This window comes from Acomys russatus, chromosome 19, assembly GCF_903995435.1.
Source record: "Acomys russatus chromosome 19, mAcoRus1.1, whole genome shotgun sequence".
NCBI lineage: Eukaryota > Metazoa > Chordata > Mammalia > Rodentia > Muridae > Acomys > Acomys russatus.
The window spans coordinates 60,544,801-60,562,365 of NC_067155.1; the positions used below are offsets into that span (position 1 = coordinate 60,544,801).

General features: G+C 53.1%; 1 protein-coding gene across 1 annotated transcript in view; it reads right to left on the bottom strand.

Moving 5' to 3' along the window:
• Positions 1 to 888: 888 nt before the first annotated feature.
• Positions 889 to 17,565, bottom strand: part of Gcn1 (GCN1 activator of EIF2AK4) — a 59,143-nt gene continuing 42,466 nt past the window's right edge. The window contains exons 38-58 of the mRNA XM_051161667.1: positions 16,460 to 16,680; positions 13,789 to 13,857; positions 13,499 to 13,637; positions 13,215 to 13,411; positions 12,967 to 13,109; positions 12,173 to 12,290; positions 11,849 to 12,064; positions 10,325 to 10,489; positions 9,932 to 10,093; positions 9,600 to 9,692; positions 9,219 to 9,362; positions 8,845 to 9,114; positions 8,456 to 8,569; positions 7,875 to 8,105; positions 6,994 to 7,187; positions 6,780 to 6,894; positions 4,139 to 4,235; positions 3,751 to 3,899; positions 3,285 to 3,392; positions 1,669 to 1,887; positions 889 to 1,289 (exon numbers count right to left, since the gene is read on the bottom strand). Coding sequence (XP_051017624.1) covers positions 1,164 to 1,289; positions 1,669 to 1,887; positions 3,285 to 3,392; positions 3,751 to 3,899; positions 4,139 to 4,235; positions 6,780 to 6,894; positions 6,994 to 7,187; positions 7,875 to 8,105; positions 8,456 to 8,569; positions 8,845 to 9,114; positions 9,219 to 9,362; positions 9,600 to 9,692; positions 9,932 to 10,093; positions 10,325 to 10,489; positions 11,849 to 12,064; positions 12,173 to 12,290; positions 12,967 to 13,109; positions 13,215 to 13,411; positions 13,499 to 13,637; positions 13,789 to 13,857; positions 16,460 to 16,680 — 3,290 coding nt within the window. The 3' untranslated portion in view covers positions 889 to 1,163. The remainder of the gene's footprint in view (positions 1,290 to 1,668; positions 1,888 to 3,284; positions 3,393 to 3,750; positions 3,900 to 4,138; positions 4,236 to 6,779; positions 6,895 to 6,993; positions 7,188 to 7,874; positions 8,106 to 8,455; positions 8,570 to 8,844; positions 9,115 to 9,218; positions 9,363 to 9,599; positions 9,693 to 9,931; positions 10,094 to 10,324; positions 10,490 to 11,848; positions 12,065 to 12,172; positions 12,291 to 12,966; positions 13,110 to 13,214; positions 13,412 to 13,498; positions 13,638 to 13,788; positions 13,858 to 16,459; positions 16,681 to 17,565) is intronic.

Sequence of the window (17,565 nt, forward strand, 5' to 3'; positions counted from 1 at the left end):
CTATGTCACCACACCAGTCTATACTCCCTCCCCGCCCCCCGCCCCTTATAGCTCTAGCCAGTTTTTGTTTTTTTTCCCTTGAGACAGGGACTATGTAGACCCTGAATGTACAGATATCCACCTGCCTCTGCCTTGTGAGTGCTGGGATTAAGAGTGCACCACTTTGCTCAGCACTGGCTGGTAGTTTTAATGAAGGTTTCTTTCACTGGGACCAGGGAGACTTGCATCACTAGGGGGCGTGTCACAAGCCTTCTAGGAATCAGGAGGAAGGAAGTCATTCATAAACTGGGGGCCCCCGGTTTCCCTCTTGTACATCCCTGGGCCACAGAACACTGCTCTAGAGGGGGCTGACGTCTCTAAAGCCAGCAGTTCACCTCTGGTACCTCGTACGAACAGCTGAGAAGTCTCCCACGAGGGAGATCTCAGGTCAGCACAGAGAACCCTGGGATGAAGCTGAGAGGAGGGCATGGCAGGAAAACAGCAAACAGCGAGGCCCATACAGTCAACAAGAGCAGAAGCCTTCGTATCTAATGAGGTCTGAGGGTTATAAAAATCTGCTTCCTGTTTGGGGTGAAGATGCACACCTTTAATTCAGGGAGGCAGAGGCAGGTGCATCTCTGAATTCAAGGCCAGCACGAACTACATAGTCAGAGAGATCATGTCTCAAAACACAACGACAAAAACTGCTTCTTTCAAGATGAAATCAAAGCCTTTATTAACCGTCCTCCTTCAAATGACCTGCACCCAAGACCTGGAACTGAGGAGACTGTGAATCACCTTCTACACACAGGTCAGGTGCATCAAGCTGCACAAAAGTCAGATGCAGCATCGGGCAGACCGTGGCAGCACCCAGGCGCTCAGCACAGAGAGGAGCCTGAGCTAGCCCTCCTGGCTGAGCGGAGGGGCAGGGGCGGGGCTAGCTGCCATCGATGAGGTTTCTGCGCCTGCTGCTTTCTCTTCTCCAAAGATAAGGGCAAGAGACGGAGGAGGCAATTTCAGTTGTGTGTGGGTTTGATTTAAGGCTTTGGCTCTGGTCAGCTGATATACTAAAATACTTTCTGGGAATGCCATCTCCTGAGCTCCCCCTTGGAATAAACGTATTTTCAAAAATGAAAACAGTGAACAGAGATGTGGAGCGGAGCTGCTGCAGTGGACCTGGCCTGTCACGTCAGGATGGTGTCGTCTACCTGCTCCATGGAGTCGGCCTGGCTGGCCAGCTTCCTCAGCGATCTTCGGGTGCATTCGTTCAGTGCCTCCAAGCTGGCCACATCCAGGATCTTGGAGAGTGACTGTGGAAAGACGGTCAGAGGACGGTCAGAGCGCAGCTTCGGGATGGGTGCCAAGCTGAGCCCAAGAGCCTCTGGGCTGGGATCTGGCAACATAAGGGCTTCAGATGGATCAGAGACAATGGGGGAAATACCTCCTCGTGCCTTCCCTAAGCTAGGGAACATGGGCTGCTGAGGGAGGGGCCGGAGGCTCAGATGAGGCAGCCCCGCCTGGGTTTCTGGCCTGTGCCTGGTTCCATTGGGAGTTGATTTGGAGCTGAAACAAGTCAGGCGCCTGAGCCTCCACCCACCCTGGAACTAATGTACAGTGTGATACAGAGAACAGAGCAGCAGGACTGACGCCTGCGGTGTATGGTGCTGGCACAGCAGGCCGGGCTCCCACCTGAAACAGCTCCTCGCCCTGCCTCATCTTTAGCAGGTTCACAATAGCCTGGTCGCTGTAGGCCCTCACTACGGTGTTCTTGTCCTTGGTGTTGTCAAGAAGAGCCTTGAGGACGGGCTTGATGGCCTGGGGCTCCAGGGGAGGCTGCGGGTCTCTGTTTGCCCACCAGATCATCTTCTCAGCAACCAGCCTGATGTCACTGGATGGGTTCTGCAGACACTGTGAGAGGAACGCAGAAGGACCCAACCAGTTCACGTCTCAGAAAAGCCCAGATTTCCAGGGTGGACACTGTCCCCAGCAGACACTAGACCCACTGCTCCCTACTTAAAAGTAACGGTGTGACAAGGTTCCCTCCCTTGGCAGGTGATAGGATGTCTTCCTTCGCAGTGTCACACAGCTCTCACTTCCTCACACAGGCCGTGCGCCTTTCCGCCCTGGATCCTCACTCAAACGGCTCCTTCTTGTCCTTCAGTTCTAGCTACTCCAGGCCTTTGTCCAACAGGCTCGGGCAGCTTGCGGCCTTGCTCGTCTCCGCTCCTTCAGAGGCAAGCCCAGCATGCTCCCCGTAAAGGAGTGCTGAGTGAACAGTGTGTGTGGGTTGACGGTCCCAGCGTCCACCTAGGCGGACCCTCCTAAGCTCTCACGGGTGCGACTAGGCATCTGGAGAGCAGGGCAGCTCCTCTGGAACATTGCTGCTCAGTGGGCAACAGAGCAGCCCTGTACTCGGCCAGGGGCTGGCACAGGGACAGGGCTCCCAGCATGCTCCCGTCCTCCTGACTGCTGAGTCTGGCTCTGACCTCTGTGCACACTAATGCAGGGGAAGGGGCCTGTTGGGCAGGGAGCACCCTGCTGTCATGTCCAATTACCTGACTCACTCACCTACTTCTTTCTCTTACTCACTTTGTAGCCCAGGATAGCCATAAATTCACAATCCTCCGTCCTCTGACTCCAAGTGCTGGAATTACAGCATGTGCCACCACATCAGGCTCCCTAGCTATCCTTATGAGAGCCTGGGGCCCACACAACAGTCACATGGTAAATGCCTTGCCAGCTGAGGAAGACAGGCGAGGAGATTAAAAGAGTCCAACTCAAGCCCTGGCATGGAGGTGCGCGCCTTGAATCCCAGCACATGGAGGCAGAGGCAGGTCTCCTTGAGCCTGTAGACTGGGCCAGTTAGAGCTACACAGCAAGCACCGTGACTCGGGGACCAGGGAGACGCTCAGCTGGTAAAACAACTGCTGTCAAGCATGGCTGACTACATGACTGGACTCCCGGGGCCCACGTGCGGGCAGAGCCAACTCACGGAGGTGTCTCCTGACCTCCAGGCTGCACACACCTTCCTCTCTTACTGCTACAAAAACAGTATTCTTCAACCAGTTTTGTTCTGATTTTTACAAAATCAGGTGCCTACAAAGAACACTTGAAAAGGTGGTTCTTTGCTGGATTTGTAGTCCCAGATCTAGGAACCTGACCAGACACCAAGAAAGCTGCACACAGAAACACTCTGCCAAAAATTCCAGGGGTTCAGGGAGCTCCTGCAGACCATCCATGGAGATCTCTCTGGTGAGCTATGGTCCTGGGGACACTCCAACTCCTCCGAGCTTGTCCCCACTCACCTTAATGAGCAGGCTGGAGAGTCTGGGTGGCAACTGTCCACCTCCTGTCTCAATGTGATACTTCATGAGGAAGCCCATGCCCCGAATCCCACTCACAGCAATGGGGATCTGTGAAGAACAGCAAGAGCTGCAGAGCAGGACCAGGCATCCATCCTCCCGCAGGACCACAGGCCTCACCACCCATCTGATCCCAGATTAGCTCACCAACAGCTCTCACTTAGACACCTGCCAGGTGGCAGGACAGGACAAAGCCAATGGTTCCCAGGAGCAAGATCAGCACCCTCCTGAGCAAGCGAGGCTATGGGCTTCCTCTAACCCAAGCCTCCGCTGAAGGCCTCCTCACCGAGCACCTAACAAGTCAGCTGCCTCAGCAGAGCCCAGGCTCTGAGCACCAGCTACACACACCCTCTACAGAGCTGGCAAGAAATGGCGATGGAGGGTCAGGGAAGATGGGACTGAGCCTTACCCTGTCTGCCACGGCATTGCTGAGGATCATGTCCTGAACCTCATTGCTGTATCTGCCTGCACAGAGTCTGCTGGGAGCCACGTGCACAGCCACAGACAGCGCCAGGCTCCGGCCGTGCCGAACCATCCAGTCAATGCCAGATACGTCAGCTGGGCAGAAGGACACAACTGGGTGAGCTTGACTTTACAACACATCCCCATCCTCAAATCCAGGGGCTTGTCCCCCTACTAAGACCAGGGTGCAGACTAGGGGCGGGGAAAGCTCTGCTTCTGTGGCAGCTCCTGCAGCTGGACACCTACGAGCAACGGTAGTCCAGAGCCTCCAAGACCTTCAGGGAGGAGGGAGACACGTGTACAAGGTGTTTCCCCTGGCCTGTGTAGCCACCTACCCAGCAAGCACTGCTGAAGGACAGTGTTGAGCTCCTCTTCAGTCAGAAAGGCACACAGCTCCCCAAGGCACCCAGCCGAGGAGATCCGAGTATTGTCCTGACATAGAGAAAGAGAGAGAGAGGGGCGTGGTAGGGAGTGTGGCAGGGAGAGAGACCGTCCCGCAGGCGTCTGCAGACAGCCACAACAGCGCTCAACTCTTCCCCACAAGCCCATGTCCAGGTGACCTGCTGCTCTCTGCTGTGCAGTCAAGCTGGCGCCACTGGGCAACAGAGACAAGATGAATAGGGGTGTCACCACACCACACACACACACTTCCTATAGGCGAGAGAGGCAGGGCCAGAGATGGTGCCCATGATCTTACACATGGGTAACAGGTGCTCTCCCACTGAGCCACACCCACAGCACCCTAGGAGCAGTGTTCTCTCTCAAAACCAAGGGCAGATACACAAAAGGCTCCTTAGTTGCCCCATGGCCGGCTTACTCCAAATATAAAGAGAGGTGCTTCTAAGTAAATGCTGTTTTGTTAGTAAGTCCCACTTTGACTGTGCCCCTTCAAATGAGCTGGCTAGCTATGTAAACTTGACACAATCTAGAGTCATCTGAGAGGACAGAATCTCAATAGAGAAAACACCTCCATAAGATCAGGCTGTAGGCAAGCCTGTGGAGCATTTTCTTAGTGATTGATGGGGGAGGGCCCAGACCATTGTGGGTGGGGCCATCCCTGGGCTGGCGGTCCTGGGTTCTATAAGAAAGCAGGCTGAGCAAGCCATGGGGAGCAAGCCAGTGAGCAGCACCCTCCATGGCCTCTGCACCAGCTCCTGCCTCCAGGTTCCTGCCCTGCTTGAGTTCCTGTCCTGACTTCCCTCAGTGATGGACAATGATGTGGAAGTGTGAGCTGAATAAACACTTTGCTCCCCATCTTGCTTTGGTCATGGGGTTTTTTGTTTTTTGTTTTTGTTTTTGTTTTGGGTGGGGGCGGTTTTTGAGACAGGGTTTCTCTATGTAGCCCTGGCTGTCCTGGACTCACTTTGTAGACCAGGCTGGCCTCGAACTCACAGCAATCCACCTGCCGCTGCCTCCCAAGTGCTGGGATTAAAGGTGTGCGCCACCACCACCCAGCTTGGTCATGGTTTTTATTACAATAGTGACCCTGACCAACCTACCAAACAAGTATAGACTCAGTGACCGCAAAGCCAAAGCCAGCTGATTCTTGACTGTCGCCTTCAACCTCAGTATAAGCTCTGAGAATAGGCTGTCAGCATCGTGGGCCTAGTTCAAGTTCTGCTGTGGAAAATGCAAACTTGTCTAAACACCACCCCTTGCTTGCACTCTGAGCATGGTCCTGCAGGAACTCTGGAAGACTGTGACCACAGCAACCAGGCACTCTCCTCCATGTGCTCACGAGGGAGCCGTAGGCACAGCGGCACAGCACCCACCATGGATGTGCACAGAGAGAGTACGAAGCCACAGAAGCCAGGCTTGTCAGCTCACACCTCCAACACTAAGAGAGACTGAGGCAGGAGGATCACAAGCTGGAGACTTGCCTTGGCTACCCAGAAAACCCGTATCACAAAACCAAAGATGGCTCCGTGGGTAAAACACTTGATGTGCAAGCACAAAGATCTGAGTGCAGATCCCCAGTACCCACTAAAGCCGTGAGGCAGACAGGAAACCCAATAGATCACTGGCCAGCTGGGTGGTGGCGCACGCCTGTAATCCCAGCACTCGGGAGGCAGAGGCAGGCGGATCTCTGTGCATTCGAGGCCAGCCTGGTCTACACAGTGAATTCCAGGATAACCAGGGCATTAAGAAGCCATGTCTCACACCCCACCCCCCAAAAGGGAGGACCTTCCTGAACACAGGGGCCTGCACAGGTGAGTGCAGCCACAACTCCACAACACACACACTTGCTCACTCACCCTCTTTCTCTCCTGAGATCAGCTCTACAAATAAACAAGCTGCCGTAGCAGAAGGCTGCCTGTGGAAGGGAAGACAGGAAAGTCTCCCATAGACTCATCACAGTGCAAAACCCAAGGCTTCCACTGAGTTCCCATCGGGAACTTAACAATGCTTCCAGAACGGGTAGGACTAGCGGAAATAAACACAACTAGAGTCCCAGGTGCAGCCATGGGTGAGCCTCTAAAGTGCTGAGACTCTCCCATGAACATAGGTTTCTCCAAGTGGCAGGCAGCATTCACCCCAAACCACAAAGCCAGGGCCTGCAGCACAGCGCTGCTACAGCACAGCTCCCAAAGCCACCTGTTTTCTAAGGACTGAAATGGAAAGTGACTGAAGCCAAAGGACGGGTGAAAGGTCAGGTGACCTAGCTGCTTCCTTCAACCACAAAACAGACTAATTAGGCTGGGCTGGGCTCAGTGGGAAACTCGTGTTAGCATACGTAAGACCCTGGTTTGCCCCAGCATGGTGAAGACAACAAAACCTGAGCCCCAGAAATCAGCACCAATAACACTGCCTGGCCCTCCCAGGCTGAGAGAACACGGTAGGTCCTGGAGTAACTTGAGGGCAGTGTTGCTCCCGCCCCATTGATAGCTGAACCAAAGTCACCACACGGTGTGGGGAAAACAACTAAAGAGGAGGAGCAACGCAACTCCCAGCGCAGCCACTGACCTACAGCCATACCTCATCGTGTCCCAGCATGCTTAGCAGGAGTGAGACAATGTTCTTCCGGATGGCAGCATCCACTTTGGAGCCTGCACCTTGAATCACAAACCTCAGGGCCTGCAACATGGTGTCCCTACAGAAGAAATGCACGGCATTAGCCACAGGCTCCCCCGACTACTGCCTTCCACCTGCTCAGACCCGCCTAGCAACAGCGCCTGTGAGACAACACTACCTTATACCCGAGTCCTCTATCACACGAATTCCATTGAGTAGCTCTGTAAAAAGGGGGTCCACCTTGATGTGGATGGAAATGAGTTTCCCTAATGCATCAGCGGCCTTCAGGCGTACACCCCGGTTTGAGTCCTGCAGGGCTTTGGTAAAAGTGGTCTGAAGCTGGGGCAGGAAGGGCTTCAGGGCAATCCCAACCTGTGGGAGAAACGCCGTGACTGTGGCAGACGTCAAGGTCATGTATACTGACCTTGAACACACCATCAAAACCACCAGGAGCTTGGCAAGCTCACACAGCCAGGACAGACAGCTCACACAGGACAGACAGCTCAAACACAAGATCCAAGCCCACGCAGGGAAGCCTGCTTAGCCTCATCCTTCTAGAGCAGCGAGCAGCTCTCCACCTTCCTGACGCTGCGCCCCTTTAATACCGCTCCTCACGGTGTGGTGACCCCAACCATAAAACTGCTTTTATTGCTACTTCATGACTGTAATTTTGCTGCTGTTATGATTGTAAGTATCTGATATGCAGGATGTCTGACATTCGACCCTGTGAAAGGGCCGCTCAACAGCTCTCCAACACGGTCGTGAGCTCCAGGTTGAAAACGGCTAGGCTTTAGCATCTGTTGTCACACAGCGGCCCTGCCACAGCCCTGGCCACACCAGCCTTTAGCTCATCCATGGCAGAGCAGCGGCACGAGGAGCTGCACAGGCGAGGAACAGGCTCACGGCTACACGGTCGCAGAGCTACAGCAGGACTTGAACACGCCAGCAGTGTCACCGTCCAACTCCCTCCGCTCCCACAGGGCACTGCATGCTGGTCTCCTGCAAACAGATTTATTCTCCAGGCTCTAAGTGGAATCCTAAAGCTCCTGACTCACTCACCTTGGCCAGCAAGAGGCTGAGCGTCTCCAGCAGAGCTGCCTTCACATTCCAGCTAAACCGGTCCCCAAGGATGCGGATCAGAGGCCCAGTGATGCTGACCACAGAGGGCCGCAGAGCATCAGCGGATGTCAGGCGGATCACCAAACCCAAGGCCTTAGCTGCTTCCTCCTTCTGCTCAGGACTGCCAGTGAGGACTCCTTCCCGCAACACTGGAAGGATGGAGGTCACTCCCTGACAAGAGAACCAGAGCTCAGAGTCTAGTGCAAACGCCCAGGACTACATGTTTCCACAGAAGTTAATAGAGTGGCTGAATCAGTCACTGCCAAGAGGGTGTGACTTGACTGGAGGGCAAAGGACTGAACGAACAGGCTGATAACAGGAAACTTGTACGGCTGCCACCCCTGACCCACTGGCACTGGCTAAGATTGCTTCATAGCTTAAACAAAGGGCATCGTGAACCCAGTCCGCTAGAGGCCGCCACAGGGCAGCACGCTGTCTGGAAGGTGCCCTGGCACACGGGCTGACACGCTGCTGCACACCTGGGGTGATCCCCAGCACCTGTGTCACCGGGCTTGGCTCACCTTCTTTGGAAGACAGAAGCCTGGCACATGCTCGCCTTTGCTCTCGTTGCCCACGAACCGGATTTCCTTGTGTAGTTCTTCGATCAGGGCCAGCTGGTTAGCAGCATCCAGCTTCTGCGAGAGTTGGGAAAAGCATCAGTGAGGCACAGCCATCTCTCAGGAACAGGAGAGCAGGGAGAGAAGGACTGACTGGCCACTGCACCAAGGCTGAAGCTGAGTAGTGGGGATGGAAACCTCACGGCTGAACCTGTTCTCACAAACACCTGGGGTTGTAAGCCTCCACAGTGGCACAAACCTGAAACCCGAACACTTGACAACTGAGGTGGGAACACTGCTTGACCACACTGGGCAGGCAGCCACAGGACAGCTCTAGGGTCAGAGGCCCTCACCTTGGTGATGGCGTTGAGAGCGTCCCAGCTCTCCTCCAGAACCACTGGGTTGGTGTCGTTGAAGAGGCGGATCAGCCCGGAGACCAGGCTCCGAAGGTGGCTGCTGTAGTCGGCCTTGGAGCGGGAGCAGTATATGTTGAGGATGACTGCAGCAGCCTGCCTCATGCCCACCTCAGGGCTTCGAGTGGCTTCCAAGAGGTCCTCAATGATGATCCGGTGCCCGGTGTCATCCTCCACCGAGAGGATCACAGCCTGACAATTGGCCATCTCCTGAAAAACCACAGGGACACGTGTGCTGAGCACAGAGTCTCCAAGCGAGCAGGGTGGCTGTAATGGCCACTCAAGAGCTGCAGGAGTGACCTCGTTACCCTTACCAGCTGCTCGTCTGCCGTCCCAAGCTTCTCCTTCAGGGCTAACATGACTGCCGGGAGGATCACACCAAGGTGACGGGTCAGAGCGTCACCAGCCACAGATGAAAGGAAAGCCAGCACCCGGGCATTGACAGGCGGCGTCGTCAACTGAGGGAACAGCAACGAGACCACCCGGGTGAAGACTGCAGCTCCTCAGTGCCAGCCTCAGCCTGGGGCCTCGGAGGATGACCAAGGGAGCCCCTCCCCCACTCTGACCGAAGGGCCTGCTCTCATCCATCTTGAAAGACAAGGGAGCATCTGAGCTCAGCACATCCACCTTGCCAGACCCAACACTGCATGCACAGGAGGCCCCAGCACTGGGTGTGTGGCGTCCTGGAGACGTACCTTGGGCACCAGGTAGGGCAGCACCACACGGCTCTTAACGGCCATAACCTGCTTTAGACCGTCCAGGGCAAAGTCTGACACCGCATCATCATCCTGCAGAGGAACACAGGGACGACGCTGAGGAGCGGCTCCTGCTGTCAGCTGCCTCCTCCACTCACCTCCTTGTTTCCCACATTTACTTACTGTTCAAGGGCAGGCACAAAGCTACACCAGATCCTGTGGACCCAGTCCCCTGCAGAGCCCAAACGCCTGCCGCCTCAACAGCCTCCCGCTGTGCGCCACTGCTGCACACACAGTAAAGGCCACACTGGGGGGGTGGGAGACCCACTCACCAGCTGCTTCAGTAGGAACGGGAGGATGTCCTCCAAAGCCTGGTGGCCGATGGTGGAGTGCAGCTGCTCAAAGGTCTTGGCTGCCGCCTCGCGGACCTCCTCTAGGGGGTCACACAAAGCCTTCCTTGCCGTGGGCACAAGGGACTCCGAGAAATACAGCACCTAGAACACACAGCATGGCTGGACCCGTGCAGAGCCAAGCAAGGCGATGCCGGCTACAGGCTCCAACTTAGCTGAACAGACGCCCCCTGTGATGGTTCTGCTAACTCTGCCCATGAGAAGCTGAGGTGAGGAAAGGCAGAGAGAACACCTGATGGCCCAGGAATCCCTCCCTGGAGCGCGCCACCGTCACCCCAGCTGCGAGAGCGGCAAGGGCCCTGTCGAGGTACTCACAGCGTCCCGGCTGGTGGACTTCATGATCTCACTCAGCCCGATGCACACGCCCTGCCTCTCATCGCTCTTCGGGGACCTTAGTCCTTCCTCCAGGATGGGGATGATCTCAGGGAGAATTTTCTCCCCCAGCTTCCGGACAAGATCACCCAGCGTTCTTGCCGCAATCTGTTAGCAGAGAGGGAGTCAGCAGCACAGCCAGTGACTGCAAACCCAGGTGCCCGGACTGCCACTCCAGGAGGCTCTGAGGCGAACGGGCTTCACCTGAGCCACTACCTTCCCAGGGGATGCTGAAAACAAAGCTGCTGCTACCACCATGCCCATGCCTGTAACTCCAGTGTGTGCAAGGCTACAGCAGGAGGACTGCCATGAGTTCAAGGCCAGCCTGAGACAGAGATTCTGTCTAAACCAAAACTAAAGAGAACAAAACAAAATGTGCTGGGCAAAAAGTGTGCTGGGCAGATGGTTGCAAGCACTCACTGTTCTCCCAGAAGACCTTCGTTTGGTATCCAGCCCCCACATCGGTGGCTTACCACTGCCTGTAACTCTAGCTCCAGGGACCAAAGACCCTCACCTGATTCCTGTGGGCACCTACACTCACGTGCATATACTCACATAAAGATGTACCACTTACACATAACTTAAAAATAAGACAAAAAATAAATAAACCACAACCCTATCTCCAGAACAGTGTGGAGGAGACCAGGCGTGGTGGCCCATGCTGAGGAGGAGGGCCGTGAGATTAGCCTACACAAAAATCATAAATACTTATATAAACACACAAAACTAGGCCAGGCTTACATACAAGCGTAGCACAAGGCAAGTGTCAGCATCACACATAAGCATGAAATACATCACAGACTACAGGGAAAGGCCAAACCTCCGGGCTCTCTGAACACCTACCCTGGCACATTTGCTCAAAAGGAGATAAATTTGTAACAAATGATTTAAGGAGAAAGATCTGTCTCTGAGTCCTCACATAAACCCTTCTTTTAGAGCTAACTACACAATTTCTTACCAAGGCCACCAAGGGGACAGGCTGGGTGGGTTATCAGTCCAGACTGGCCACGCCCTCCTAGCCCCCCATCCCTGCCTCTCTCCCCGCCTGGCTCCTCCCTGATGTCTCGCTCCAGCTGCAATGGCCTTTCCCTGGCACTCCTAAGCATCTAAGGCAGATTCCACCTGCAACAGCTCTGTTCTGTCCCCCAGCTCTCCAGCTGGCCAGTGCCTACCAACTGTCCATCTTCAAACACCACTTCTGAGAAGCAGCTGCTCAGCCCTTGCATCTCAGTAACAAGAATGAAGAGGAAGGCTTCTTTTCTTCCCCACTGTGTCCGCAGACACTAGGCCCAGTGTGGCACAGTAAATATTTACTGGATGACTGACTAACTTAACTAAATGGTCCCGCTACACAGGAGATGCCTGTGTTTCCCTCAAGCTCTGCAGACCCAGCTCCCCACCCCCCCACCCCCCGGCTCTGACAAGAGGACCCTGGGGATGGGATGCGGCCAGGCCCAGCAAACTCACCGTTCTCTTGTCTGCACATGTGCTAGCCAGGAAGCCCAGCAGGAGGCCAAAGAGTGTGGGCAGGATCTCGCGCAGGGTGCGGGGGGTGTTGGAAACAACAATCTTCCACACGTGCAGGGACGCCTGCCTCACCACCAGCTGGGTGTCGGAGCGGCCCATGTAGAGCCCTGCCAGGACCCGGTTCCGACGGTCAACGCCCAGGGCCGTGATGATCGCCTGTGACCCACAGAAGCAGACAGAGAGTACCGTGGTGAGGCCTCCGAAGCATGGCACCAGGGCTTGCACACCCGTAATCACAGGAAAGAAGCCAATGTCAGTCCTCACCTTGTTAGACTGTGCAGTTCCAAAGTTGTCATCCTCAGAAGCTGTCTCTGTGGTCATTTTCCCAGTGACCCCAGAGATGTGGAACAGGAGGTCCCCAAGGAGTTGAACAGAGCTGAACCTGGGGTCAAGAGCAGAGTCACGGAGCCTCAGGGGCTGTTAGGGTGTGGCTCCTACTATACTGAAGCCACGGAGGCTTAAAGACATCTTTGTCTCCACATAGCCTCAGGAAATGTTTTCCTTTTCTTAACTTTCTTTCTTTCTTTTTGATACAAGGTTTCTCTGTGTAGCCCTCTGTGTAGCCTAGAACAGGATTTGTAGACCAGGCTGGCCTGAAACTCAGAGATCCACCTGCCTCATCCTCCCGAGGGCTTGGATTAAAGGTGTGTGCCACCACCCAATAAATAAACTTATTTTAAAGTAGGTACGGGGGCTTCAAAGATGGCTGAGTGATTAAGCGTGCTGGCTGCTGTTGTAGAGGACCCAGGTTCAGTTCCCAGCATCCACAGGGTGGTTTACAACCCTCTGGGTCCAGGGGATCCAATGTTGTCTTCGGATCTCTTTGGGCTTCAGGCACACACATGGTGCAGAGATATACATGCTGATAAACAATTTTGCACATAAGTAAATACATGTGACCCATGCATGGTGACACATACACACCAGGGGAGGGAACCCAACTCTGCTATAGGAAACAAGAGTGCAGGGAAAGCTAAGAGCTCTCAGCCACATGAGCTGCTCAACTAGAGCCCCAGAGTCAAAGCTGGGGCCACTGGTCCCTGTGGTCCCCATCTCACCGTATTCTCCAGAGGTCATCAAAGAGGCCTTGCTCCAGCTGCGGCAGTAGCAGAGCGATGGCTGTCTCGGCATACATAGAGATGACTCGCTGGCCTGCACGTAGGGCCGTGTCACGCACAAACTCATTCTCATCAGCCAGAGCCTGTACACGCAGAGGGTGATCAGCCACAGTAATTGGGGCTCACTGAGGAGCAGGACAACCCCCCACCCCACCCCCTCCCTCCTCAGCGCTGTCACTGGTACCTACTTTAAGGATGCAAGGGATGATGGGCCCCACATAAGGTGTAAACTTGTCCCCAAAGGTGATGGGCAGATAGTTGAACATCATGATGTAGCCATCTCGGACATGAGGTGCAATGTCCACTTTGCTGGCGGTAGCCACAATTTCTGGCATCAATTTCTCCAACTTCTCTACTCCTAAGCCAGCCATCACCTCGGCCAACCCTGAAGGACAGGAATGGAGTTAACCCGCTGGACCTGAAAGCCCCTCAAGAGCATTCCCTGTCAGACCTGGGCTTGTTCTGGTCTCACCTTGGGCAGCACCTGAGCGATCCACAGAGCTCTGCTCATATGTCAGAGTCTCCATCAGCCATGGCAGCAAGTCCTCAAAGCACGACTCCCCCATACCCTTCACCATGGCCCCAAGAGCCTTTGCAGATACTGTGCGCACCTGTCACGTGAGCAAGAACAGAGATGGAGAGGAGATGACCTCAGGGGCGCCACACAGAAGCAGGGAGGACCCGGGCCTTCTTCCCCTTGCCTGAAAGACACACACATGGCTTGGGGGTAATTTCCAAACACTGGGCTATGCCCATACTCACCTCAGGAACAGGGTCCAAGAGTGAGGCTTTCAGGCCAGGTGTTACACTGGGCAGGTAAGGGGCCAAGTCCTGCAACAACATGGGACTGAGGCAGAGGCAGAGGCAGATTCCTCAGGACATTACTTCTGGCACTCTGTGGTCAGAATTTCACTATCGTCTTTTCTTTCTTTACCTTAAAATGCTTGTCTTATGATGTAGTATTCAGATTTAAGGAATAATCTTCAAAATAGAATATGCCTTATGGGGCCAACAAGGTGGCTCAGTGAGTGAAGGTGCTTGCTGCCAAGACTGATAACCTGGAGGGCTGGAAAGATGGCTCAGAGGTTAAGAGCACTGGCTGCTCTTTCAGAGGTCCTGAGTTCAATTCCCAGCAACCACATGATGGCTCACAACCATCTATGATGAGATCTGATGCCCTCTTCTAGCATGCAGGAGTTACACGCAGGTGAAACACTATATACATAATACTGTATACAGAATAAATAAGTAAATCTTTTAAAAAAGAAAGGGCTGGAGAGATGGCTCAGTGGTTGAGCCTGTCTGTAATCCAGCTCCAACTGATTTAATACCTTCACAAAGACAGGTAGGCAGGCAAAACACCCATACACATAAAAGTAATAAATCATTTAAAAATAAAAAACTGATAACCTGAGTTTCATCCCCAGGACACACATGGTAGAAGGAGAGAACCTACTCATTCAAATTGGCCTCTGGCCTTCATATGCAAGCAGCTGTGCATTCACACACTACACTAAATCTCACACTATGTAGCTCTGGCTGGCTTGGAATGCACTCTGTAGACGAAGCTGGCTATGAACCCAGAGTGCTGGGATTAGAGACATGTACCATTATGTCTGGCTTACAATAGCTCTTAAAACAGGTAAGAACAAAAACAGTCCCCTACCACAGGATACTATATGACAAATAATTTATGTAAATTATGGCACATACACTTGTTGGGATATATATATATATACACTACTAAATTACCAGTTTGGGGTATAAACTTATAACTTAAATAATGTTCATGAGTGTAATCACGCTATCTCTCTCTCTCTCTCTCTCTCTCTCTCTCTCTCTCTCTCTCTCTCTCTCTCCCTCTCCCTCTCTTCTCTCTCCCCCTCTCCCTCTCCTCTCCTCTCTGTGCCCCCGCCTCAGGAAAGGGTCCTGCTTTGTAGCCCTAGCTGGCTAGAACTTGTTGTGTAGACCAGGCTGGTCTTGAACTATGGCAGCCCCCTACCTCTGGCTCCTGAGTGCTGGCTGTAAAAGCATGTGCCGGGCTGGAGAGATGGCTCAGCGGTTAAGAGCACTGACTGTTCTTCCAGAGGTCATGAGTTCAATTCCTAGCAACCACATGGTGGCTCACAACCATCTATAATGTGATCTGATACCCTCCTCTGGCCTGCAGATGTACATGCAGGCAGAGCTCTGTATACATAATAATAAATAGTAAATCTTTAAAAAAAAAAAAAGCATGTGCCATCACACCTCGACAGTGTGAAATCAACAACAGTCACTGCTCTTATGCTGGAGGAGACCAATGGCAGAAGAACCTGTTTTCGGATACTCTTCCTGAGAGAGGGTCTTCCATGTAATGCACACCAATCTCAACTTTAAAAATAAAAAAGTAGCCAGCTGGTGGTGGTGGTGCATGACTTAGTCCCAGCACTCAGAAGGAGAGGGAGGTGGGTCCCTGTGAGTCAGGGCTACACTGAGAGACCCTGTCTGGAAGAACAAGAATGAGCTGTTTTATGTCTACATGTCTTCCCTGTGTGCATCTGTGCATCTGTGCAGCAGAGCAGAGAGCACTGATGCCCCTGGAACTGGAGCAGGGTGTTTGGTGAGCTGCCATGTGGTGTTGGGATTGAATCCGGGTCAGGTTAGAACCAGGGTCCTAGCTGCTAAGTCAGTGGTTCCCAAGCTCCCTAACACTGAGGCCCCTTAATACAGTTCCTCATGTTGTGATGACCCCAACCATAAAATTACATTTCATTGCTACTTCATAACTGTAATTTTGCTACTGTTACAAATCATAATGTAAATATGACATGCAGGACTTGTGGTATGTGACCCCTGTGAAAGGGTCATCTGAGACCCCCAAAGGGGTTGTGACCTATGGGCTGAAAACCACTGTGCTAAGCCATTTCTCTAGCCCCTGGGATTTTATAATCTTCCTGCCTCCGTTTCCTGAGTAAAGAAACTACAGGCATATGAGATATATATATTTTTTTTTTCATCTTCTTTAATTTCCTAAATTATCTGAAATAGAAACAACCTCACTTTATCTCAGAGCTGTGATGGATGGTGAAGTCACCAGTACACATTCCTGGAACAGTTAAAGCAAATCTCCCCAACTACATGTAATTCTCCTAAGAGGCTGACAGAAGCACATGCTCCCTCAAAGAATGCTCCAATGAGAGAAAATTGCAGTGGTGTAAACATGCCGGAAAGGTCTGGAGGAAGCAGCCCGTCCTCTGCCCAGTCCACAGCAGAAGCCCATGGAGACAGGACTCAGTAAGTCCTTGAACTCTGTGCTCTGGGAGATGCCAGACTTCCACCTCCCACCCTAGATGTCCCAGGATTCCCTGAAAACAAAAGCAGAGATATTGGCCACATCCCTCCAAGTCTGCTGTAGACTGGGACTTTGCACATAAGCTGGAAGGGCTACTACCTTCTGGTCAGTCAGGGAGTACATGTTGCCAATAATCTGTGCCGCCATCTTCCGCGTGTCTGTAGAGCGGTCCTGGAAGGCTCTCTGGACAATAGGCATGATGAGCGCCAGGGACGGGGCATCAATGAAGTGAACAAACTTGGTGTCCAGCAGGGTCTGCAGGCACTTCTGGGTCTTCCTGGATGGGTCCGTCAGGGCATCCAGCAGGACTGGGGCAATGGCTGCATGTCACAGGAACATACTGGTTTGTACAGGTCTAGAAATTGGCAGAGTCTTGGGAGAGCAACAAGACTGGGGTGCCTCAGCTGGGGAAACCTGCTCGCCCGTAGAGCAATCCCTGCTCCACAGGCAGAGACGGTTGAGTTAGCTCTCCTCTGCACTGCAACTGGTGACTGGTCAGAAAATCACAGGCTAGCATCGACAGGATGAGCTGCAGCTAGTGCTGAGCTTCCCAGGCACTGGGGACGTTTTCTGCAGTCAGTAACCAAATGGTAACTTTATGAAAAAACACAAAAGTTTTAAGGCACAGACGGCACAAGAGCCAGTCAGTGGGAGAAACAAAGCATGCAGTAGTCAAAGCAACCAAGAGGAGATAAACAGCCCTGCAGGACTCAGGAGGAGGGCTGGGCTTTCTGTCTCACAAGCTCAGGCAGCTTAGCCACACTAACCAACAGTAAGAGCTAATACCCTAACTGTAAAACAAACGATATGAGTTATAGCTCTCAAAGGAGATATGGCCGTAGCCAAAACCGACATGAGAAGATGTTCAAGTCATGGCCTTTAAGGAGTGCAAACCAAAACCACACACACAGGAGGCAGAGGCAGCCTGAGCTCTTTGTCTTCAAGGCCAGCCTGCTCTACATAATGAGTTTTAGGTCAACCAAGGCTATATATAGCAAGACCTCTCAAAACAAACCAAACAAACAAACAAAAAAAAATTACCACAAAGAAATGCCACTACAATAAAAAAGGTAACAGGCCGTATTTATATATTTGTGTGTGTGTGCGCACACATACACACACACTGCTGCTGCAATGTCAACAGTGCAGCCTCCAGGACAACAGAGAACAGCCTGGCTGTTCACAAAGCCAACAGGGCTAGAGGG